Raw genomic sequence first — 27,331 nt, forward strand, 5'->3', positions numbered from 1 at the left:
ATCACAGAACTGGAATTTTAATGTCCTCTGCTTGGAACATAAAGTACCTGTTCTCACTCATATTCTAACTGGAGAGCTGACCTTCTGCCTCACGCTCCAGCTGTACTGAACCCTTACTCAAAAACAGATAGCTATTTCCTATATGAATAGTGCCTCCTAAACATTTGTAATTGAGCTCATAAACAAACTCTGACCTCCCCATCTTTACCTGTCTCATCAGCTGCCTAGGGTCTCTGAAAGTCAAGTCTTGCAGACCCAAAGGCATCCTGACCCAGAGAAGTTCATAACTCCTTGAGATTACTGTATATAGAGCTATCCAGCTTCTTCTACAGCAGATAAGATTCTTTAGCCATGCTTGGGATATTTTCCCAATCTTCCAGCTTTGGCACATCCAAAGCTCTAGTTGCTCTGATCATAACAACCTTCACAGTTAAGCCTCCTTAACTTTTACTAAGTTGATGACAATCTTTGCTACCAGCTTTAAGATAGACATTTTACCAGTAACAGACTCACAGAATAGAGAGAGAACAGACTTGTGGCTGCAAATGTGGAAGGCAGTGGGAGAGGGAAGGATTGGGAGTGTGGGATTAGCAGATGCTAATATAATATATAAAAATGGATAAGCAACAAGGACTTACTTTATAGCACAGGGAATTCTATTCAATATCCTATGATAAACCATAATGGAAAATAATATATAAAGGATACATATATATGTGTATAACTGAACCACTTTGCTGTATACAGGAAACTAACACAACCATTGTAAATCAACTATGCTTCAATTAAAAAAATATACATGTTTTACAGTCTTTCCTGGGGTCTCCACAATTATGGTGAAATTTTGGCTAAGGTACTATGTCTAGTAATCTTTGAGGCTTGTCCTGCAAAAGTACAAATGCTGTTGTTGGCAGTAACAAAACAACAAATGGCCAAAGTCAAGGTGGCATTGAGTCATATATAATGTTCTGTGGTAGTAAAAATAAAGGGCAAATCATAAATTTCTAGTGTTTTTACAAGTGTCCTCCAATAGGAAGCCATGTTGGAATCGACTTTCAGGATAGGTATTCTCACAAACTGGGCAACAAGGGGCAGTCATGAGGTAAGACTATGAACCCTTAAGGGCAGAGCTGTGAAAATGTATGGTGGGATTGAGAAAGGTTAGCCATAAGTAGGTTGCAGATGGCTGATAGACAATGACTTCGGATGTTAAAATCAAGGTCAAATATTATATCTAGAATGCTTAGGATGTCAAATTTTTTCCTATAGGAAATGAAGATCCACTGCAGCTTTTAAAACAGAGGTATAAAAAAAATAACATAGGAATGACTGTGAAAGTAACATGGCAGAGGGACCTGGGAGAATTAAGCCTAGAAATAAGTAGCTTATTTTAGAGAGAACTGCAGTTGTCTAAAAGAGATGATAAGAGTTTAAAGTGGAGTGATAGTAATGAGCTGAGCTGTGAGGCCTCTGGAGAGAACTCTGTAGATAGAATCCATAATACTTTCAATGAACTAAAGTTTACCCTGAAGTTTGGAAATCTCGATGGATATAAATTTCATGTCTGAAGTATGAATCAAGGGAGAAAAAAGCACAGATAGGGAGAAAGATGGAGGTTGTGGTGTTGTTGGAAAGATAAAGATTTTATCTCAACTGTTTGAGGGATGGATAGGTTAAAAAATGTGAGTCTCAAGACAGGAGAGAGTTTATATCTCTGCAGATATTTGAAGCCATAAATGTAGGTGCTATACCTCCCAAGACAAATTTTAAAGAAGGGAATGAGAATTGAGAAATGAAGCGTAAAGGGTATGTGAAAAGAAGAACAGAGGGAAAACATCTAAAAACACACCCTGGAGTATTTGAACCAGGAAAACATATGAAACTGGCCTGGTGGAGGAAGGAAGAAATTTCCAGAACAGTGGCAGCACAGGTGGAGCTGGATATGTCACTTGCAGAACCCAGTGCAAAATGAAAATGTAGGGTCCTTTGTTCAAAAAAAAAAAAAAAAAAAAAAAAACCCAGAAAAAATGTTCCATTAAAGGTGCTAAAATATAGAAGTTGCTGTGGCACAACGATTAAGGATCTCACTGTAGCGGCTCTGCTTGCTGCTGAGGTGTGGGTTTGATCCCCAGCCCAGGGCAGTGAGTTAAGGATCTGGTATTGTGCCTCACCACCAAAAAAACCCACGAGATACTACTTCTTTTCTTCCGTGGTCTTGGCTCCAATTTTTCCTTTTTTTTTTTTTTTTTTTTTGGCTTTTTAGGGCTGCACCCATGGCATATGGAGGTTCCCAGGCTAGGGGGTCCAATTGGAGCTGTAACTGCCAGCCTATACCAGAGCCACAGTAATGCCAGATCTGAGCTGCATCTTCCACTTACATCACAGCTCACAGAAACACCAGATCCTTAACCCACTGAGCGAGGCCAGGGATAGAATCAGCAACCTCATGGTTCAATTCCACTGAGCCATGACGGGAACTCCTGCCCCAACTTTTCACTGTATCTTTTACTTGCTGTTTAATGTCATTATTAATGTCATTTCACGAAAATGTTAAATTTCCAATTATTAGTGAACTTTGATTATTGAGATTTATATTGTGCAATGCTGGTTTTAAATGTTAAGTATAAGAGAATTTAACTCTTTAGTGACATCATCAAAATTATACACTCCATATCTCATAGCTAGTATGTGCATTTTGTTCTTAGCAAGAGCTAACTGAACACTGAAACAAACTAACCCAACTTCTTTCATTACATGTCTTGGAAGATGCATATTCTGACACCTCTTTGGAAGCCAACAGCTGTCATACTACAAAATCAGCCACAGAAAATATGTAAAGAAATGAATGAAGCTATGTTCCAGCAAAACTTATAAAAATGGGTAGTGGGTCCAGCCAGGTTTGACCTGCGGGCTGTACTTTGCCAATCCCTGGCCAATGCCATTAATTTTCTCAAGGTCACGTGCTACTGAGATGGATATTCGACAAATAAGAAGAAAAAACGTTTTGAAAGCAAAGAATTATAACATGCATGAAAAAAACAACCTTGTCTTCACTTTACTATAGTGTTTATATGGTATTAATAATGCAATTCATCTTAGTGTCCAGTGGGAATAAAATGCAAATAATGAATGCTCTTGAATACTGCAAACTAGCTTTACATAGAAAGCACAGGACATTCATTTGTGGAAGATGCTGGGAGATGCACAGGAAAGAAAATGTTGGAATTTTACTTCTGAATTCATCACTGCATGGCAATATTATTTAATACAACCACCACTTTAGGACATGGTTATTTCCAAATATTTACTGTTTTAATAACATTTTAACAATATAATTTGAGAATATCAGTAATAATTTCCTAAAACTGAAATTGATATTTTAAAACTTAAAACATTGTTGATGGCAAGTAATCCTCTGAAAAGATGGTGTTCATTCACTTTCCCCTCAAACAGTGTGGAATCTTCACCAATTCAGAGTGATGACATTAAAAAAAAAATTGGCAAACAGATAAGTTTGTTTCTCATTTTAAATTTTCTATCTTCAACTGCTTCCAATGATTTTGAAATATATTTTTATTATCTATGTATAGCAAGTTGTTTTATGATTTGAGCGGCCAGCTATTTCACTTTGATTTGAAAGAGTAATGTTATATTTTGTAATTTAATCTAGTTAGTACTCCTAGAATTGTTTCCAGTGTATGATATAGAGGAAGAGTTTTCAAAACAAAAAAAGCATCAACACAATTTAGTAAGTATTAAAATCTTTGATTAGAATCCCTTCTTTTAATGAAATTTTATACTTAATAGTTATATTTGGACTTTTATTCTACTTCTTTTTATCTGCAGCCTTGTCATAACATAATAGTTTATTATAATTTATCTTAATACATTATAAAGAAATTATCTTTTTGCCATTCCTTTTCAACATCCTTTTACTACTGTCTTCCACTTTAAAATGACTTCATCAAGGTCTAACTATTATCCCATTTGAACTTGTTTGAAATTGCTTTATAATTTCAAATGCAGTATAATGTAGTACTAAGGGATCACACTTCTGAACCCTTAAATAAAGGTACAGTTATCTCCACTAGTCTAGTTTTTAGATATTCAACACATTTCACTTTTTAAACTTTGTTATGTATAGTATTAAGCAGCAGTAGTTTGTATTTTTGGTTTATTAAAAAATGCATCTTCCCACTGGATTTTCTAAATAGTATAGGAAGAAATAGGTGTATATGTGCATATAGGCATTTTGACTTAACAAGTTTAACAGAACTACCTCTTCTGTTTCAACTTTAAGAATAGGATTAAATATTATTGTGAGCTATTTATATTTTGTTATTCTTGTTATTAATAACATATACCAAGATTTGAAGATAAGGTAAATTCCTTAGAAGAGATAATAAGGGAGAAAAAAATAAACAATCTGGGTAAACTATAACTCGAGTGTCAAGGTCCTTATACCTAATGATGCAGTAAGTTACATTGCTAAATATCTTACTTTGACTCATCATTTTATTCCTGGAGAAAATATCTCTTTGCAATTTTCTAGAAATGTATTAATATTGTACTGGATTTTTTTAAACTTAAAACATTATGCTTATGAATGGAATAAATGGAGCTCATGGAAACGTCTACTTTAGCGCTATTTTTGCTCCTCACTGCTATTAGAGAGTATTTCAGTCCAGAAGCTCTGGTTGCTCTCTCATGTCTTTCCCAAACAACTGGTAGAAAAAAATAAGACATATTACCATAGGAAAATAATATGAAGTGCTAGAAAATTTCTCTCTGAAACTACATCTGCTTCCTAAGTTAAACCAAACTACAAAAGGTGTTTGATTTAGAGAATAGGTGAGCACAACAATTCCTATTCAGTATCATAAGGTTGTCACTATTCTGCGGAACCAACCATAATACACGCCAAAAGTCACAGAAAAGCCTAGAGATACATTGGTAGAAGATACGTTGTAATGCTCACTTGCCCAACACAGGAAGGTGCTTGAAGTATCTTTTTTTTTTTTTTTCTAGGCAACTCAGTGCAGTGTGAGGAACCCACCAGAGCAAGGGAGCCCCAAATTATAGGGTCTCCATATTTCACACTTTCTTGCTGGAAGCAGCATAAAGGAGGAAATAGCAGTGCCCAAGGGTTCACTTCAGAACCATTCATGGAAATGTTCCCCCATTTCAGCTGCACACTCATTCCATACTTTAGGAGTATCATGGAAATTACTCAAGATTTTAGCACCGCAGGCTGATTCTACTATGGCCCACCCCACCTTTTCTTTACATTAAAATATTAAACCAGATGTGGTTTCAAAGATCATTTCCAGATCCTGAACGGGTGTGGCCAACAAGGACACCACAGGAGACAAGAAAAAAGAAGAGAGCAAGCTTGTGTGCACATCTCACGGGCTTCTCTTGCTGGGTTTGCCTTGGATTTCCTCCTAAAGACCACAGTGTCTGTAACTTGGTAGCTCTCCTCTATGGTTTCCCATCCCTGGTAACTGCTCTTTCCTTTGTCCCTTCAGGGCTAGAGGCAGTAATGCCATTCTGCTGTTTCTAGTCCCTTGCAGACAAACTACCTGATTGTTTCCTTAACTATAACCATATATTTGTAAATAGTCTTTTTATTACATTCTCCCCAAATACTTCCCTGATTTGACCCTAACCAATGCAATGAATGAACATATTGGAAAATGCCGGCATGCCTTGGAAATGATTATCTCGTCTAAAGCGATTAGGGAGGCAAGAGAAATTAACAAGAGGCTAGGAAAATTGCAGGAGATAAAAATCATCAAAGAATGCTTGCAGTTGGAGTGAGGGATGACAAAAATGGAAGATGACAAGAATTTGCTCATAAAGGGCAAGGATGGGATGCAGTTTCCTGGAAATGAAGATCTTGCGTCTGTATTGTTTCCAAGGGGTGGCTGTGAGGTTATTGTAGGAGAGGAGAAGGTATAACTCAGCTACATTTACTAAGAAGCTTCTAAGTGAGAAGTGATGTGCTAGGCATTGTTGATAAGTCATAAGCTGTACAACCAGCTACCATCTTGTAAAAGTACAAGAAGACGGCTACATTTAAATTGGTAATTAAAAAATGTTATTTTTAGAAACTACTATTAGAAAGAAAATCATTTCACATTGGACATCCCAAATGTAGTGATTTGGTCTTTTATATTACTGAGTCACCAGCTGTAAGTTATATACCAAAAAACTTTATAATATTGATATAATAGGTATTTCTTCTGAAGCATACACACACCCACCCACACATATATATGCAAAAAAAAAAAAAGAATTTCTTGTTGAAGGAAAATTAACTTCACTACCACAATTATATTGGAAATTCCACAAGATAGACCTTCTTTTAAATATGAAAACAATCCATTCCTTTCTTTCTGTTAAATATAATTTTTTAAACTTTTTTTCTAATGCTTTCCAACTTGATAGTAATTCACAATGGTAAATGAGATTAGTATTTTCTAACGTGCTTTAAACTAAGAACAGTTATCTAAGAAAATTGGCTTTTCATTCAGTATTTCAAGAATCTGAGTTCAAATTCACATATGAAACAGTATCTTCCTTCAATTGCTATATGGTGTTTTTGTTGAGTAAAGCACATACATTTAATGTATATTCTGAGTTATGCATACAATGGAACCATCAGAGCTTTGAATGAAAACAATGACAAACCATACCATGTAGGACAGAAAGCCCAATAAATTTCCTTGATTTTTTTCATTTTTCCAGTTTTTAAAAAATACCAGCACTGAAGAAAATGTTAGAAAGTATATGCTATATTGTGCTCAATCTGACAAAGAAGCTATTTCAAGAAATGAGAATAATAAGAGTTATTTCTAAACTTTGAAAAATCCATTGTAACGAATTGAACTAGCTTAGTTTCTGATTGCTTGCCAGCAGTATAGCCACCTCCAACATACCCCTGCATTGATCTGGGAGCCTCTGTGGCAGTGTGTGAAGAATAACCATCTATGTCAGGTACAGCAGCAGGTGCCATCTGCGTTCAACTGGCTGTTGCCATGATTACAAAGAAGCTGTTTAGAGCACCTGGTGACCATGATAGGCTCTTTCTTCTCTGTAGAAAAGAAACTCATTTCTAAAAGTTTACAGAACTAAAATGTAGACTCTTACCTACCAGAAATTTTCAGCCAAGGAGATGCTGGAATGGGCTCCAGTGAAGACAAACTGAGAGATCTAGTGATGGAAATCCTCTGGCTTGCTGCAGGAGATTCTTGACCATGTCCACTAGGCTGAAGCTCCCATTTGGACCATTCTGAAGAAGTTCTGGTATTTTCTTTTAAATAAGATGTTAAATTCAGATAATCTGTATATGTCCAATCTGGTGTAAGTACAGACATGGGGACAGAGGTCTGTATTGGAAATGACTGAGATGCTGAAACTGCAGAAAATGTGATGTGAGAGCTTACTTCTGAAAAATCAGATGTGGAATCTATGCTTGGTGGGAGGTTGCTTTTGAGGTCACTTGAATGCATAGTTTCTGGATGACTTCGTAAGTTTAATTCAAAATCTAGAGAACCATCCCTTGCATGAAGTTTGGACGGGGTCTGAGACCCTTCATGTTCTTGCACGCCCAATAACTTGTTTTGATTCAGCATCTCAGTGGGATCCATAGTTATGCCATAATGTCCTATTTTCAATAGCTTTAAAATGTTTTCTGATCCTAAAGGGTCACCCTTAGTCAGTTTTGAAGTCAGATCAGAATTCGTCAGGTCTAAAGAGACAGTTTGTGAAGGGACAATGGATAAACACATCTTATTCAAACATAAATTAGCATCCAAATTACTTGATTGGGTGATATATTCTTCTACAGATGATACTAAAATTCTTCTTTTTGTACTCTTTTTAGATGGAAATAAAGATGATGGTTCTGTGATTGCCACTGATGGCATGATTTCCTCAGAGGAAGGAAAGGAATGCCCAGCAGTGGTAGTTTGCATTCCCATTAGTGCATACCAGCTGGCTAATATTGCCGAGTACATCGAGAATGTGTCATAAAACTGGGGCTGTTTGCTATGCGAAACTTCATCTGAGAATTCATGAGAGGATTTTATTTCAGTCATAGAACACGTTGCACATGTTTGACTTAATTCACTTAAAAAATCAGCAGCCTGTGGTTTGATGTTTGTGAGTCTCTGGTTGCTAGATGCTTCAGTATTAAGCTGATATTCACTGGGAATGGAGGCTTGGGTAGTGAATCGATGCAGAGTTGATGAGTTTAAGACGGCTACCTGTTTGGATATAATTATCTTAGTAGGAGATATGGGAGATGTTGAGGCACTCAGCGGTCTCTGGAACTCTCTTCTTAAAATTAAGGAAACAGCTGAAAATGCTTCAATATCCTCTTGAGCCCCACAAGAGATGACTGGAGGTGCACTTGTGGAAGTGGTTGAGAGAAGGAATCCACGGGAGAGTAATGAGTGTCTGTTTAACTCAATACCAACCCCTGGAATGCCACTAATTACCAAACTCATTGTGGGAGCAGACGAGGCAATAGCCTGGGAACTCTCAGATAATAAAGATTGTGTAGGAAAAATAAAATTTGTCGTTAAGGAAGAGATGATAAATGGGGTGCTCTCTCCCTTATCAGAGGAAAAGAGTCCTGGTGTATCTGCTGAAGTTTGGAAGGGCATATGCACTATAGATGTTTTGCCCCCAACAATTTGTGCTGGGTCATGAACACCAAAATTCAGAAATTGAGAAGAGGAAACATCTGTGGAAGAAGAAAGACTGTGTTGTGCTGAAAGCTCTCCAGTGGAAATCAGTTCTCTGAGTAAATAGCTTTCAAAGAATGTGCCAATATTTAATGCTGTCAAACCAGTGGTTGGGAGAACTTCATGCTTGAAATTGTCTGTCTGTTTTGGACCTTTAGAGAGGAAAAGGCAAGAAGGAAAAGGAAGGAAAGAAAGGAAGGAAGAAAGGAAGAAAGAAAAGTGAATTAATCCCCGGGCTGAATCTTCTGTAAATTGCACTGCCACCTCACTCCTATTATATGCAGGCAAATATGACAATGCAAATCATAGTTCTAATGAAAGTGTATGAGAAAGTTTAGTGAATTCACAAGCTACATAAACAGAGTCCTATTATTCACACTCCCTGGGGTGGCCAAATTCAGAACAAATGGGATTCTTCAGAATCAACATATGTGTTTCAAACTAACTGTGCCTTTGAAATAAAAAAGTTGAACATTTACAATCCCTTGTCATAGAAAAAAATCAAATATTTGACCTAATGAGTTAGAAATATTAAAAATATCAAAAATATTAGTAAACTATTCTTTATATTAGATACCATTATATTTCAACTTAATTCTTTAAAAGAACAGAAATTATACATATAGAATATAGTCTAGTCTAACTTTATAATATCCAATAGGTTTGAAAATAGTTTTTAACAAGGCATACTTTGTTAAGGGCTATAATTCTCACTGTGATTATCTTGAGTTACAAAAAAGAATTTGGAATTTAATATACAATATACTATCTATAATATGGCATCATTCAATTTAGTAAATTAAATAAGACATGTCAACACAGTCAAGCTATCAAAGTACTTCACAATAGAAAAAAAAATAGATTTTAAAAAAATCCGAGTGTTTTTCTGATAAATTTATAGGAATATAAATTCACATATAATGATTCAAAGGATATTCAATAAAGGCATAATGAGGCAAGCAGTAAAAGGCCTGTTAAATAAATTTTTCTGATAGTTAAAAGAAAATAAGGTGGGATTGGGGTCCAATTATCCAGCAAAATTTACATATCAGAATAAAGACTTAATGGACATTTTGTGCACTATTTTAGAAAGAGTATTTGTTAGCAAAGGACACAAATTTTTCTTTAAAAAATTTTTTTAAGGCTGCATGCACAACGTATGGAAGTTCCCAGGGATTGAATCTGAGCCACAGCTGCAACCTACACTTCAGGCCAGGGATCAAACCCATATCTCTGCAGCAACCTGAGCTGTTGCAGTTGGGTTCTTAACCCACAGTGCCATGGCAGGAACTCCTTGACATAAACATTTTTAAAACTTAAAACACTACACAGTAGGAAAAAAAGTTGTATTGGAGAAATAACAATTAAAAAAATATACTACACATAGTCAACAAGAATTCTAAGACAATTTTATCCCCCCGAATAATCACATGTCTTAGAAAAATATTAAAATAAGTCAGAAATTATGTTTCAATACATAACTTTTTCAAATTCAAGCTTCAGATATCACTCTCTCTCATCCATTTACCTTGATAAACTGGAGAAGTGTTCATTATGGTCCATAGTGGAGTAGCCTTTGCAAATAGGAAGGTACTGACTGAAATCCCAGAAGTGAGCACTGTGTATGTTTTTGTGGAATTGGCCTCTGTTCTTGTAGAGACAGGAGGTAAACAGGTGATTCTCCCAATTTCATTACCACAAAGAAGCCCAATGGAAAAGTTCTGCAAAGGACAATTGCCACGGTTAAGTTCACAGTGTCTTTGTCCCTGAGAATTTTTAAGTTAGTTTTGAGGTCCTTTTGGATCTTCATAGTCATATTAGTTAGGCTAATTATCATCTTATTGTATTTGAAAATGGAATCTCCACAGTAAATTTTACCTATATTTCAAATTAATTCAATTTTTCAAATTTTTAGATATGTTGAACCCAATACCTAAATTTATTCTTGCTTCCTTAAATTTTATATCAAAATACTACTTTAAATTTGCTTTGAGGATATTATTTTCCAATGAAGAATCTGTACTGTGAGGCAGTCAGTATGAATATAAAAGCTCCATTGCAATTTTTAAACTTTGCTGCTCTAAAGGTCATATTTAGATGGAAACAAAATAAAACACATTATCCACAACAGATAACTTGAATCATTTTAATTCATATTTGGCTTACAAAGCAATGTTCCTCTTATACTTTAGTTTGACTGCATGGCCTATTTCTACCATAAACTTATAAAATAATTTCCATATAAATAAATCATGTTTTTAGATCATAGGAAAGAGAACTGTGATGCATGCATAAATAAGTGAAAATGAATTAGTGATACTTCTTTAAATGTAAAGTTAAAAATTAGTTATACTATTTGAAGTACCTTTAATTTTAAGGAAATGCAATTCAAGTACTGTTTTAAAATAATAATAGATGCCTATTTTCTAATGCTATAGACATTCATAGGACTAATACAAGTTTGTAAGTCAACTATACGCCAATAAAATAAAATAAAAAAATGACATTCATAGGTATCCCTGTTTTGCCTCTCCTATTATTTGTATAAGATTGTATCTAATTTCACAAAATGTAAATTTTGCTCTTAGTTACCCCATTTTTATTTTTTCACATTTATATATTCCATGCACCATGTTCTTGGATTAGAAGAATCAATACCGTTAAAATGAGCACACTACCCAAGGCAATCTACAGATTCAGTGTGTTCCCTATCAAATTATCAATGGCATTTTTCATAGAACTAGGTCAAAACATTTTAAAATTTATATGGGAATGCAAAAGACCCTGAATAACAAAGGCAACCTTGAGAAAGAAAAATGGAGTTTAAGGAAACAGGATGCCTGACTCCAAAATATACTTCAAGGCTACAGTCATCAAAATAGTGTGGTATTAGCAGAAACAAAACAAACAAAACAACCAAACAAATATAGATTAGTGGAACAGGATAGAGAGCCTAGAAATAAACCCACACATCTGTGGTCAGTTAATCTACAACAAATACAGCAAGAATATATAATGGAGAAAAACTGGACAGTTTCATATAAAAGAATGAAATTAAAACATTAACAACATATACAAAAATTAACTCAAAATGTTTAAAGACCTAAATGTAAGACTGGATACTATAAAAATCCTAGAGAACATCAGCAGAACTTTCTGTATTCACTGTCAATTCATACATTATTTATATAAGTGAAGGGATTCTTAATATTATATAACTACCTTGAAAATCTAACATATAGAAAATATAAATAAAAGGTGAAGCTAGAAGCAATCAAAGAAACAACAAGAAAAAAATATATATGATGATTCCACACTTTCAGTACCTAGAGATTGTCTTTTTCTCCCTCCAGGGTAAGCTCCAAGGCCTAGAAAGATTTTATAGATTAAGGAAAATGCGCACAAAAATAGGACAGAAACCAGAATGCCAACATACAGCTTACAGAGAAAATGTAGCTGTTACACAGCCCATAAATATGTGCATGATCATGGTCAGCATTCTCATCCTGAATCACAGTCAGAAGCCATAATTAACTATGTTGTGAAATCACCACCACAGGATTAAGGGATCCTCAAAGGCCTTGTGATCAACAAGTTCTTTCCCTGTCAGCAGAACTACACATGAATCACAGGTTTCCTTGATGTGCTTTAGATTAGAACACATAGCACTAGAGTTTTGAAGTTTAACAACTTCAGACAAAGATATTGCCATAAGAATGATCCTTAATACTTGATATTTACCGATATATCACTGAATCAAGTTAACTACCTATTAGACAACTCTACAATGGTGTAGCCAACATTTCTATGATGCTTATATGTTCTCTAATAATATGGACCTTCAAGGTACACATTGATCGTGTGCTATTTTTTAGAGTTTAAATCTCAAAGCTGAATTTATTTTCCCAGTTTTGTGCTTAATAGAAAATAACTTGTTATATTTCCTTTTTTTTCTTTCTTTCTTTCTTTTTTTTTTGTCTTTTCTAGGGCCACACTGTGGCATATGGAGGTTCCCAGACTAGGGGTCTAATCAGAGCTGTAGTTGCCGGCTTTCGCCAGAGCCATAGCAACGTGGGTGGGAGCCAATCCACGTCTGCGACTGATACCACAGCTCACGGCAACACTGGATCCTTAACCCACTGAGCGAGGCCAGGGATGAACCCGCAACCTCATGGTTCCTACTTGGATTCGTTAACCACTGAGCCACAACAGGAACTCTATATTTCCAAGTACTAGCAACTTAAATCATATTTTTTAAATTATTAAATGTTCTTCAAAATAGATTTTAATTGTTTGAACTTTCTCCCATGGCCTACACACACACACACACACACACACACACACACACACACACACACACACACACACACACATGTATATACTGACACAATTTATCCTAGAGAAACTTTCATATTTTCCTTAGTTAAATTCCAGAGTTTTCACTATGGCACAGTGGGTTAAGGATCCAGCTTTGCAGCAGCTGTGGCACAGGTCACAGCTTAGATTTGATCCCTGGCCTGGGAAATCCCATATCCTGCAGGTGTGGCCAAAAAAAAAAAAAAAAACCTCCAAATTGTATGGGAAAGTTTACCACATATTCATTAAGTCTATTTCCTCCTCCTCTTGGATGAAGTGTCTCCCCCTTCCTCTTGGATTATGTGTCTCACTCACTCTTGTGTTTACCTGTGATCCTGTGATTTACCTGTAAGCAAGGATGTGTGAATATACTATGTGTGAACCTCTAGCCTCTTCTCCTGAGTGTGGACCTCTGAAAACTCATGCTAAAGATGGAGAGACACAAAAAATAAGCAGTCCAAATTCCTACATCTCTACTTGAAGGTGGTGATCTAAAATCAGAAACATTCACTTGGACTTATTGTGAATGAAAAATAAATTTATATTATATTAATATAGTAAAAGTTTGGAGATTATTGTTATAGCAGCTAGCATTTTTCTTACTAATATATCAATCTTTACCTCATCTGGTCTTTCTAATAGTATTCTTTGTTAGCTACAATAAAAATAAATAAAGCACCTCATGGATGATTGAACACTTCTTTTTCATTAGACCTTTACTGTATATTTCTTTCTTAACTTTGTGGTTACCATAGTAACTTGTTTGGCCAATACATCTTCATTCATTCATTCATTCTTTTATCAAACATGTATTGAGGAGTTCCCATCATGGCTCTGCAGAAATGAATCTGACTAGCATCCATGAGGATGCAGGTTTGATCCCTGGCCTTGCTCCAGGGTTAAGGATCCAGCGTTGCGGTGAGCTGTGGTGTAGGTTGCAGACATGGCTCAGATCTGGCATTGCTGTAGCTGTGGTATAGGCCAGTGGCTACAGCTCCAATTGGACCCCTAGCCTGGGAACCTCTATATGCCATGGGCACGGCCCTAAAAAGACAAAAAAAAAGGTATTGAGTGCCTACTGTTCTATAATGTTTTATTCACTGATATTTACTGAAACTTAATATGCCAAGATGATGATAATCCATGGTCATTTCTACAAAATTTCATGAATTTAAAAAATGTTTTTCTTTTTGAATCTTTTTTAAGGAAAACAATGCAAATAGGACCTTTTGAGTCAAAGCTTTATGAGAATATCATCATCTACTTTTTAATTGACATTGTGTAGTCCTTTATGTCTTTGCTCAACAAATATTTATTGGTAAATTTCTAAGTGTCAGTGACTTTTGTAAGTTTTGGGAATGAACTAGTCAACAAAATAAGCAAAGGTCCTCCCATCATGCAGTTCATATTTTAGTAAAAGAATTTTAATTTTTTTTTGTCTTTTTGTCTTTCTAGGGCCACACCAGTGGCATATGGAGGTTCCCAGACTATGGGTCTAATTGGAGCTGTAGCTGCCAGCCTATGCCATAGCCACAGCAATGCCAGATCCGAGCCGAATCTGCAACCTACACCACAACTCACGGCAATGCCGGATCCTTAATCCACTGGGCAAGGTCAGGGATCGAACCTGCAATCTTATGGTTCCTAGTTGGATTAGTTTCCATTGCATCACGATGGGAACTCCTGAATTATTTAATTAATACTAATTATTAATAATTGGCTTAAAGACAAAATTTTTCAAGATAAACAATGAGGGAAAAAAAGGAAAGGCTATTTTCCCTTCTCTGATCAGGGACTTGAATGAACACATCTGATATCTGAGGCAAGAGTATTCAAAGCTAAAAGAATGGTAGTACAAAGGCCCTAAAGCAAGAACATGCTTCGTATATTTGAGCAACAGCAAGATGGGCCATGTAGGCAAAAAGAATAGGGAAAGCCCTCAGTGGACAGAAGTACAGTCATCGACATGGCCAGCAAAGAGATTGTATGGGATGATTTGTTTTGTTTATTTGTTCTTGAACTTGGGATTAATTCTAAGAGTGCTGGAAGGCACTGGAATATTTCACACTTAAGAATAGAACAGGATATGGTCTTAGCTCTATTATGAAAAGATTATTTAATACAATGTAGATAACAGACTGTCAAGGGAGTTTGGATAGGGGAAAGAATGGAAGCTGGGATGCCAGTTGGAAAATCTTAATGAGAGATAGAAATAGACCGGCTTGGAATGAAAGTAGTGACTGCAGAGAGAGAAGCTACTTTCAGGAGACACCTGAAAGGCAAAGCCTGTGATAAATGCTGACAGATTGATGTCTGGAATAAGAAGAAAAGCTTGGTATATGATTCCTAGGTTTTGGCTCCTATTAGTGGGGTGAGTAGACCTGCCATTCACTAATTTGAAGAACACTGGTGAGGACCAGTTAGAGGCTGGAGGTAGATCCAGATTTCTATTTAAATACTTTAAATTTGAGAAGTTTATAAGCTACCCAAATATGAATGTTAATTAGGAATCTGAAAATATGAGCCTCTCTTGAGGCAAAATTACCCTTAAATCATTTCAATTAATTAAGAAGGTAAGATCTAAAAGAAACCATAGCCATTCTCCCTAATTCTCTAGTCACAGAGCTAGGAAATTGCAGAGCCAGGATTCATATGTAGGCAATGAGGACTAAGAACCCACACTCACAATCACTATGCTATATTACTTTTGCCTCTTGCTGTATCTTCAACATTTGCTTTGAAAAGTTCTCTCTTACAGTTGACTATGTTTGATAAAAAATCAAAACATTCTTTTCAGCTTGCTTAATAAACATCATTATAAATTAAATTTTATGATAACCAACAAGATATTAAGATCTGGGCAAAACAGTGTTTCTTACTGAAATGAGTTTACAACCCAGTGGATCATTTTTCATTCTATTGACAGTTAACATTTGAAGATGTAACGTTGTACTTCGCCCTTGCTTTCAACTTGAAATGTTGCATATGTAATATAGCAAATAACAACATAAATAAAAATCCCTGTGGTCACAATCAGTTTCACATCAACTTCATTCTGTGGATTAATCTATTTTCATCTGAACAGGTGGGCCACATTTACTCCTTAAAGTTTACTGAAATAATTTAATTTACAGCTTGAATTTTTCCAACACTATTGAAATATACACTATTAATACAAATTGTTGTTTATATAGCCAAGTGTGTACATAATTTGTGGAGATGAGCACAAATGAAAATATAATCCCCTTGTTGAAAAATGATTTAATATTCAAGTCAATGTCAGCAGAACATTGGCCCATGTGTGTGCATGTATATGTGTGTGTGTGTGGTGGGGGGGGGGTGGGTTGGTGGGTTCTTCAAATAGCAGGTTCTTGTGCAACTCACAGGTGACACAGCCATGATGGCAGCCATTATACACACACACACACACACACACACACACACTCACAAATTACCCCAGCCTATAACATTGTGTTTACCCACTTGTAGCTTGATGATCTTTGAAAATGTGCTTGGAGTAATATTTGTCTTCTTTAAATGAAACATTTTTTGATAATTAGAAGAAACACTTCAGATGATTGGTATGCTAAATTGGTTCCTTGTAGAATTAATTATGAAGAAAACATCAGGCACAGGAACCAAGACAAAATAACCAAGAAAATCAGTTTCTAAGTATAGGCTTAGTTGCCCCATCAATTATAGTTCAAAGAAGCAATAAACTCTTCCCAAGTTTGTTGTCAGTGAAATTTTCAACTTATCCTAATTGGAATTACATTTCCTTAGGAAAGGTTCACTGAACTCTAGTTCTCTGTAAATAATCTCTACTTTCTGGCAAACTTTTGCAACATTTACATCATTTCCAATTCTATAAAAATTTCACTGCATAAATTTGCTGCATAAAATTCTCAGGTCTCATCTTATATGTGACTGTCCACTCACAAGATTAATAATTAATAGTTTACATTTAGGTAGTATACTTTTCCCATAATTTGTTAGTTAGATAAGTGGGAAAATTACAAGTTGAAACTTATACTATTTTGTCTGTGGTAGGCAGAATTATACTTTCTAAGATGGCCCTCAAGTTTTCCTACCTAGCAAAATCCTTACTCTCCACTCTCCCCCCACCAGTGTATAGGCCCAGCATAATATATGATGGAAGACAGATACCATATGATATCACTTATATGTGGAATCTAAAATATAACATGAATTAATTTATCTACGAAAGAGAAACAGATTCACAGGCAGCAGACTTGTGGTTGCCAAGGGGGATGAGGATGGGAGAGGGATGGATTGGGAGTTTGGGATTAGTAGATACAAACTATTATTTATAGAATGGGTAAAAAAGATCCTACTATATACCACAGGAAACTCTGTTCAATATTCTTTGTTAAACCTTAATGGAAAAGAATATGAAAAGTAATATGTATGTATAACTGAATCACTTTGCTGTGCAGTAGAAATTGATAAATCATTGTAAATCATCTATACTTCAATAAAGTAAATTTTAAAAATATACCATGGATTTTACCTCATGATTAGGTTAGGTCATGTTACAGGATACCTTTGACCTTAAGAAAGAGGGATTACGCAAGGCTTTTAAAAGCATAATTTTCTTTGGCTGGACTTAGAGGAGGAAGCCAGGGATTTACATATAACAAGGAGTTGAGCCGTGTTGCTGGTTTAAAGATAGAGGGATAAATTGGGAAGATGGGATTAATATACACACACTACTATACATAAAAAAGATAAGTAACAAAGACCTACTGTATAGCACGTGGTAGTTTACTCAATGTTCTCTAATAACCTATTGAGGGAGAGTGGATTTATATATATATAATCCACTTTGCTGTAAACATGATACTAATAAACATTGCAAATCAACTATATCACAAATAGAAATTTTAAGCATTTTTTTAAAAAGAAAGAACAAAACATTGCAAATTAAAAAAAATAATAAAATAAAGGTAGAGGGAGTCACATGGAAAAGTTCATGCGGCCTCCAGGAGTTGAAAGTAGCTTCCAACTGGAGCTTGTCTGGTCATGGGGAACTTAAACCTACAAGCAGCACTCATCATTGCATTGAACGCTGCCAAAGGCAGAAATGAGCCTGAAAGTAGATTTTCACCCAATCTTTTGAGGATAACTTGGCCCACCTGACTCACTGATCTCAGCCTGAGCTGAGAGGCCTACAAATGCAGCCCTGCAGGGAGACTTCTGACATACAGAACTACAGCTGATAAATGGGGATTGTCTTAAACTGCTGAATTTGTAGTAATCTGTTCTGCAGCAATAGAAAATTGATACATTGTCACACCTACCTCAACCACTAAACACCAAGATGCTTGGTCCTCTCCAGTGCTGGAGGTGGTACTTAGGATGCAAGTCAGTGTGTGTTAGAGTGCTGTCATCACTAGCTGGCAAGGGTGGTAATTTATGTTTGAGTCTGTCCTGAGCCATTGTACCCTCAGATCCTTTCCTCTGCCATGTCTTCAGGCTTTGGGAGAAGCCCTGCACCCTGAACGCTACACTTCCTGGGTTCCTCATCAGCTGGCTTCCACCAATGGGAGGCACTAGGGTTCCAGGAGAGAGTAGAAGGAACAAAACCTAGACATCTTCCCTCCTGTCTCCGTGTGCAGGTGGGGGTCTCAGGCAGCATACTTATCCTCTGCTCCCATTCCTGTATCCTCCAGATGCCCTGTTCCCTGGATAATGCCTCCTCCCTGTCTTCCCAGCAAGCCTGCAGTGGTTTCCTGCTGTGGCTAATCCCTGTTTCCCTCTTTATCTCCTGATTGGATCTCAGATCTTCCCTCACCTCTATTACCAGTTCCCTCTAACAGAGGGTAATACTAGATGTGGTCTCTATTTTTCTGGTTAAGACACCAGTTCAGCATTGCTGACCTATAAACAACAATATGAGGCAGATTTCTGTATGTAGTTAATCTAACTTGAATGGCAGATGAAAGGTAAAGTAGCTGTCAAGAGGAAAGCAGAAGATTGATAAGATTGAAGCATAATAATAAAAAATCTATATTAATGATCAGAGACCCAACCTTAAAAATGCTTTTCTGTAGAATATTTAATATTGACATACTTCCATGCTTAAACAATTGGGCTAGATAAGTACTTTTATTTCTTGCTTTTCTAGAACTTCCTACATGAAAAGCAATGCATAGGGTCCCTGCCAATCATCAGGATTGTGAATTATATGACTGTATACCAATTTAACTTCCAGGTCTTTACCAGTAAACTAAAAGTGCCACTATGCAGTGGATTATGATTGTTCCATGTTCCCCTGAATGGCCAGGGCTAGAAAGATCTCTGGTACCAGGTAGTTGGCAGTTAGTAAACATTTGTTGGTAAAAACTAAAAGATAACATTATTTTGAAGAGACATTCTTATATAGCTAATCCCCTGTTTCTTTTCCCCTTCTAGTCACACATTTTGGGAGAGAAATTGGCCCCATCTCTCATGTGTTCCCTTCTTTTTTCAAGCCATTCTAAGACATATATCATGTCATAATGTCACTGAAAATACTCTCATAAATTTCCAGAAATACAACCAGGCTGTTAAATTCAAAGCACAGTTTGGGCTCTTCTTTTTAATCAAATTCTCAACAATACTGAACAGAATCAACTGCTATCTTCTGAGATATGTGGTTTCCCTCATACTTCCTATCTCTCCCCTCAGTCTTTACTTAAAGGGTGATTAAGTTTCCTCTGAGAAATAAGGGCCCAAATCATGTAAAAGTCAGTCTTGAGATTAGAGGTGACAGATGAAAAATACAGTTGGTGCTATTCTATTTTCCACTGGTACTATTCTACTTCCTATTTGTATCTTCTACACTTGAGAAAATTAATTTCTCCCTTTTCCAAGGTGTCTTGTTAAGGAATACTTAATGCTGCTAAATAAAGATGGGATGGAGAGAATGAGTAAATTCTTTGAAACTTTAAAAATTGGAAAGTTAAGTAAGATCAAAGTCACTTAGCAATAGCCTCTATACCACACTTAAACATGTATGAGATAACATCTGGGCTTTGAGTACTAAGGAAAATAGAACACTGAGTGAGTTTTTATGGGTGCTTAGCAAGTACAAGAGGGGAGATACAGCTAATGGAAAGACAGTTTCATTGCTTCTTGTCCTGATGGAATATGTGCCAGGCTATATTTTAAAATAAAATCTGAGGAGTTCCGACTATGGCATGGTGGGTTAAGAATCTGACTGCAGAGGCTGGGATCACTATGGAGGCATAGATTTAATCACCAGCCTGGTGCAGGGGGTTAGAGGATCCAGCATTGCTTCAGCTGCAGCATAGGGTGCATCTGTGGCTCTGATTCAATCCCTGGCCCAGGAACCTCCATATGCTGGGGGTGTGGCCATACAATATAATAATAAATAAATAAATAAAACAAAACAAAATCTGACCAGGTCATTCCTCAGCATAGAAATTCATCAGTTGCTTACCACTTTTCCTAGGAAAAAGTAGAAATGATTTGGCCTAGCATGCAAAGCCACTGACAATTTCTCATTTGTTACCACTTCCTCACATGTGTTATGCTAATTAATATTCCACATGTGTTGCTTTCCCTCATGAATTCTACTCTGCCACATATTCCCACCTTGAACCCAGGTAACCTAGGTACTCAGCCTTTTGATTCAGCTCAGTATTCTCATAGCTGTATACTCAGCATTCTCTACTATGTTCCTTCATTTTTTAAAAATACAGTTGACCTTGAATAATGTGGGGATTAGTGACGCCAACCCTTCACACAGCCAAAAAAATCTGCTTATATCTTATCAGTTTCTCCATATCCAGGGTTTAGCATCCTCTAGTCCAACCAACTGTAGACCACACAGTACTGTAGTAATTACTATTGAAACAAACAAACAAACAAACAAAAAAACGCTGTGTAAGTGGATCCATTCAGTTTAAACTCATGTTGTTCAAGGATTAACTGATATCACTACTGAGCTTTCATGAAATATTGTGTAGACTTTAACTGTGTCTATTATCTATCATATTTGGATTACTGCCTGACGTATTTTGCACTCCCAGTAGTATATATCTTTTAAGAGCCAAAATAGTCCATAAGCCAATATAGTCCATAAGTGTCTGGCTTTAGTGTGTAAGATAGAGGTTAGTAAAGGGCACTTTTGGGGAGATTGGGGTCTTGGACTATACAAGGTTCCTTCACATTGGGTTGAAAGAAGACAGTAATAGTTCTGATGAGTTGAAGACCAAGAGCCTTTGGTCTGGTCAACCCAAATTAATTAGACATACTGAACTGAATTTTAGGACAAGATCTTCATACTTCTTGGTTTCTACTGAAGTTCACAGGTGGCAAAAAAAGCCTGTGGAGCACAAAGTTCCTTAATTTAAGAACCAAATTCTATTATTAATGAAACCAAAATTTGAGAAATAGATATGCATTTGAAAATTGATTATGCATACAAATTACTCAGAACAAGGTATATAAATTATACATTTCTAATACATTTATAATGAAAATATTTAAGCCTTTCCCCCTTTTCTGTATTAGTAACTACACCTGTATTAAATATATATGTATGTGTGTGTGTGTGTATATACATATATATATATATACTTTTTGGAGTTATAAAAAGATTGAGCTAAATCTTCCTTTGTAATAAATTTGCTCTGAATACTTTCCTACTGTTTTCATATAAAAAATAAAATTAAAAATCCACATCAGGTTTTAGAAATAAAACCTATATAGCAATGAACATATTTTGATATAAGATGCACATGAATAAGGTATCACCAAATTTTAAGTAAATAGTAATTTCTCAAGTTTCCATAATGAATTAATTCAGTTGTATGAAATTATTTTTCATCTTGTGGTCCTAATCAACAAGGCCCAAGTGATCTTATGCTTTAACTATATTTATAGATATTGGGCTTTAAAAGCAGCAACAGTTTGAATTTTAAAGTTGTAGGCTTGATTGGTGGCACCGTTCATGTTGCAAACATCGTGGTATTGAATTAAATTATTTATATTTGATTTAATTAAATTCACCATAACAATCTTGAAAATCTACACTGTCAGCCATCATATCAGAATCCCTTAATTATCATAATCATTAAAAGTGCAAATTAACAGTGTGAATGATACAACTAAATGCCTGAGGTCCTAATACCAATAGCATCTTCTAAACTGTGGTTTCTAGATCCCCTTGCATTGAAGTTAAGCATGTTAAAGATTTCTCTGAAGACACTGTTTCTAAATCTCCAGTCCTATCAGAATTTGATATCTACTGCAGAACACTAAGTATGTCCAAGTAAAAGAACCACTGAAATACCTCAGAAGTTAAATGCCCATGGCTAACCTACTATTTCAGAAAGAATAGATGAAACTGGCAGATACTATAGATTCACCAGTCTGAACACCCAGGAGTCCCCAGTTGCCTTTTGAGAGTTGACAAGTAGAAAGTGAAAACTTTGTTTCTTACTACCATATACCTATATAGTTAAGGGTATCTTTCCTCAGTCATAGTGTTCAATCATTGTTCAGGAGAAAAGACACAAATTTCATGATTCATTTCCTAATTCCCACAGTGGAAATAATGTCAGCATCCTTTGAATCTCTATAATCCTTACCTATCACTTTACACTACATGGACTTACCTCTTTCTAATCTGTTATAGTTGTTTCCATTCAAGTTTTATCTCCTCTTGTTTGAATTCCTTAAACCTCATCTCAAGTAATTCTATTAAGTCCTAAATAAGTGCTAGAATATGTGCAATAATTTGTCTTTTTAGTAATGCATCCTCACATCCTTCGGTATGTATTGCTAGGAAAGAACTTGGAACCTTCTACACTTGTTCCCTGTGAAGAAGCTTCAACTTAACTCACACTCTCCGCCCACGTTATTCAGGCTTGCTCTCTTACTGGAACTATCCTTGAGCCAAGGTAACCTAATCAGGTTGTGCTCTGGATCATTATTTTATCACTATTTTGTCACCTATAGCATCATGCCTATATAACTCTATCAAAAAACAGTAGTTAGTAAATATCACTTATTTATCTATTATCTCTCTCATTGAGATGCTCTTCTATACCAACCAAAACAGCCACAATTGTGTGCATGACACATGTTAGTGATTCATCAAAACACTAATCATTTAAGCCTCCATTTTATTTTTTTAAATTTTATTTATTTATTTATTTGTCTTTTTGCCATTTCTTGGGCCGCTCCTGTGGCATATGGAGGTTCCCAGGCTAGGGGTTGAATCAGAGCTGTAGCTGCTGGCCTACACCAGAGCCATAGCAAAGTGGGATCCGAGCTGTGTCTGCAACCTACACCACAGCTCACGGCAATGCCGGATCGTTAACCCACTGAGCAAGGTTCCTAGTCGGATTTGTTAACCACTGTGCCACAACGGGAATTCCCCTTAAGCCTACATTTTAAAACATTAAACAGGATTGCCTCTGAACACTACCAAGCCTATTTCTTTTCTATAACATACTCTGCCAGGACATGTTAATTTTCTCACTTCAGATTGAAGTGGGTTAGGTTTACAGTTAGAATGCATGGACGCTGATCTTCAAATTCTGAGCATATGCATACAATCATTCCCTTACTTGGGAAATGCAAGTGCAAATGACATGAAAACACTCACAGGAAGTAAGACAAAACAAATCAAGCACTCTGGTCCAAGGGCACCATCTAACACCGAAAACAAATCACATGCAGGAAGCAAAATACGCTGAGCTGAACTCAGAGCCCCTGAGACACATGGAGAGGGAGGAGCAACAGGTCTATTCTTCCCTGTAGATCCACTCTTTTCTTGGTTTCATTTATTTTTAATTAAGGGGGGGAGCTAAACCAGGTGCATTGAGTATGAATAAAAAAAAGGCTCCGTAGCCACAAGGGAAGCACTAAAATCCTGCTGTTTCTCAGAGACAGAAAAAAAGCAGGGAACCAGAGAGGTGGGTTTTTTCCATCAAAGTAATGCTGTAGATGTGGGTTATTGTATTTCCTCCTGCTGCCCGGCCTTCATTTAATTATTTATAGAATCAACTGGCAGGTGTAAAATGCACAGTTCCATTTGTTAGAACATAAGAACCATGTGAAATAGGAAATTTTGGAATAAAAATATAAGAGAATTTTGGAAGGAATTATATGAGTTAAGTCCTTTTTAATGAAGACTGCTTTGACAAGAGAAATATGAGCATAGCTTAGAGTGAAAAGACCCGCTTGAATGCAGAATAAAATCTTTCTGACCTAGTATTTATGTGTATAGGATTTGGATTTACTGGACAAGTGTAATTCTAACAGAGATCAGCTATGGATAAGTGTTTCAAACTTTCTGAGTCTATTCCCTTATCTATATGATTCTACATCACAAATTTGTTTAAACAACATTAAATGAGGTAACACATCTAAATCATTTGCCCTTGCAAATAGTTAACGCTTCACAAATAAGAACTAATTTTGCTGGTAGTTTATGGATCAAGTGATGTTTTAAGTCACTTCCACCTTTATTGTAGAAAGGAATTCATTTTATCTTTAATGATGTACGGCATTGCATCCAATAACCTCTGAATTTCAAACGTATTATATGACTAATTAAACTCCAAAAATTATAGTCACATCCATGTTCTTGTTAATTTGATAAATAAAGGTTTATTTAGAATCTATTGTGTGGCACCAACCTGAAGAATAGAGGTAAACTAGGTGTGCATGGTTTCTGTCTTCGGGAGCATATTGGAAGGGAAAGAAGCAGCATAGAGGGAAGAGGAAGGGAAGGGAGGGTTAGGAGGGTTGGGTCACACATTAAACCCTTAGCCACACAAATAATGGATTTGATGGATTACAGTTCTGGTAATTTCTGTGAAAAATATATATAAAATGCAACCTAATTGTTCAAGAAAATTCAAAATGGCACTATGCTTTGGAAAACAATTTGGCAGTTTCTTGCATAACTTAATATACTTTTACTATATGATTTAGCAATTGCTCATTCCTAGGTGTTTACACAAATGAATTGAAAACTTAGGAAAACATGAAAACCTGCACTTGGATGTTTATAACAGCTTTGTTCATAAATGCTAGATGTCTTTCACTAGGTGAATGGATAAACTGTGGTACATCCAGTCCATGGACAATTATTCAGCACTAAAAAGAAATGATCTATCAAACCATGAAAGGCATGGATGAAACATAAATGTATATTACTAAGTGAATGAAGTCCATTTGAAAAGACTAGACTTTGTATGATTCCAACGATATGACATTCTAGAAAAGAAAAACTAAAGAGATAATAAAAAGATCAGTGATTTCTAGGACTAAGAGGGGAGGGATGGATAAACAGGTGGATCACAGAGCATTTTTAGGGCAATGAAAATACTCTCTATGAGACTATAATGAGGGATACGTGTCATTATTTGTTTTTCAAAACCCATAGAATATAAACAAAGAGAATGAACCCAGATGTAAACTATAGACCTTGGGAATTAGATAATGTTGTTCATTAATTGTAACAAATACATCACTCTGCTGGAGGATGTCCATAGTAGGGTGGCCAAGGGGTGGATTTTGAAATCCAGCCAGGATTTTATTTTGGAAAGTAAGTTAATAGTATCTTCTGCCCCTACCAATATAACATAGAGGCATTTACCTTAATAATAAATGAATAAAAGTTAAGTTGTAGAGGAAAGAATGCCAACTTATAAGTGTGGGCATTTAACATCCCATTTCCAACTATTCAATGTACTAATGTTTTCTTAGGTATGACTCAGCAGTCACCACATCCACTCCTTCACGCCATAGATTTGGAAACTGAGGCTCAGAGAACTTTCCATCTAACTGAGATCTAAAATATTAAGGCTATTCTCATTTGAGGCAATATACAACACCAAGAATATTCTATTATTACCAGATATGAACATTACTACACTAACCATGTTTAAAGAAGAAATAGATGCATAAAGATGAGAGGTGGACAACCATTACCCATGATATCTAAATATCTAGAGAGCAGTTACAATTTTACTACACTTCATTCACCAATTAAAAAAAACACTGTTCTGTTCTGAGATATTTAAATTGTACATAATAACTGTGCCATAAATCTATTGTATAAAACTCAAGACACAGTGTTATTTTCAATATTCTACTTCTGAAAATATTAAACTATATTTGCCCATTGTAAATTATATTTATTTAACATACAGAACTTCCTCTTTAGTTGGTTAAGTTGTGTTTAAATACGTACATTTCCTCCTCCAATATCACATCCCTGGGCTTACGAAAGATTAAGTCACTGTGTTACTTAGAATGCTTACAACATATCCCAACAGAGGTATATAGCTTATGGTGAAACAGGTCCTAAGAAGCAGAGGAGCCTTTGTTCTAACTGTTGCACAGGTAGCATTCTCATGAGCAGAACTGGGCAGTTCCTCTGGTGGGCGGGCTTTCAGGTTGGATAGGAAGAGGAAGTCTTGGCACTTTTAGAGATACCTTTCTAACCCCTGGGGGGAAGCCATAATTTTTTTCCTTTGAGAAAGCTTTTCTAATAAGTACTTTGCTCAGATTTGACAATAGCCATATTACTTTTAATATTAGAACCACAGTGTCCTGATTAATGTCTTCATTTCCCTCAGCAGATAGTTTCTGGAATGAACCAGATAGTTTCCAGATTTTTTCATATCCCATACACATTTGTTTAGTCCATTCAGCTGAAAACTCTTGGATGAGAGATTGAAACCAATATGCTTTTGCATTATTTTGGGGATCTGCATTCAAAATATGCTCAAAATATATTAAAGCAAAGCATTAAATTGCCTTTAAAAGGAGTATTATTGCTGTTTTTCTGTGCCTTCACAGAAGTGTTTGCTTATAGATCTGTCCCTTTTTCCTTAATTTGAATATAAGAATAGTATGTGTGCATTTTTTTTTCACAATTTACAAGTACTTTGCTATGGTGAGTGGCCAAAGGATGTGTCTGACTGATCTAAAATATCAATAACTTGAGCTCAAATATGAATAAATGTCAAAAACAATAAAAAAATCCTTCTTAAGTAAAAAATTATTATGAGTTTATCAAAGAATTGTGCTTTTGTTTATATACTTCCCAAAGAGAGACAATAAAATTTAATTATTTAATAGGATGTGTCAGGGCATCTTGAACATTGTAAATATTCATCAACATCAATCACTTTATATCATGATAAAATAAGAATCAGAACCATAAGCAA

The 27,331-nt window shown here is 35.8% G+C and overlaps 1 protein-coding gene across 1 annotated transcript in view; it reads right to left on the reverse strand.

Annotated features, from left to right (window-relative positions):
* EYS (EGF-like photoreceptor maintenance factor) overlaps positions 1-27,331 on the reverse strand; it is a 1,392,725-nt gene that overhangs the window by 671,154 nt on the left and 694,240 nt on the right. Inside the window, exons 23-24 of the mRNA XM_084958241.1 lie at positions 10,282-10,474; positions 7,157-8,905 (exon numbers count right to left, since the gene is read on the reverse strand). Coding sequence (XP_084814367.1) covers positions 7,157-8,905; positions 10,282-10,474 — 1,942 coding nt within the window. The remainder of the gene's footprint in view (positions 1-7,156; positions 8,906-10,281; positions 10,475-27,331) is intronic.

The sequence above is a fragment of the Sus scrofa genome, chromosome 1 (genome assembly GCF_054392235.1).
Source record: "Sus scrofa isolate SSC_HxYL_T2T_F1_AM1 chromosome 1, Sscrofa_HxYL_maternal_Yorkshire_Landrace_v2.0, whole genome shotgun sequence".
Lineage (NCBI taxonomy): Eukaryota > Metazoa > Chordata > Mammalia > Artiodactyla > Suidae > Sus > Sus scrofa.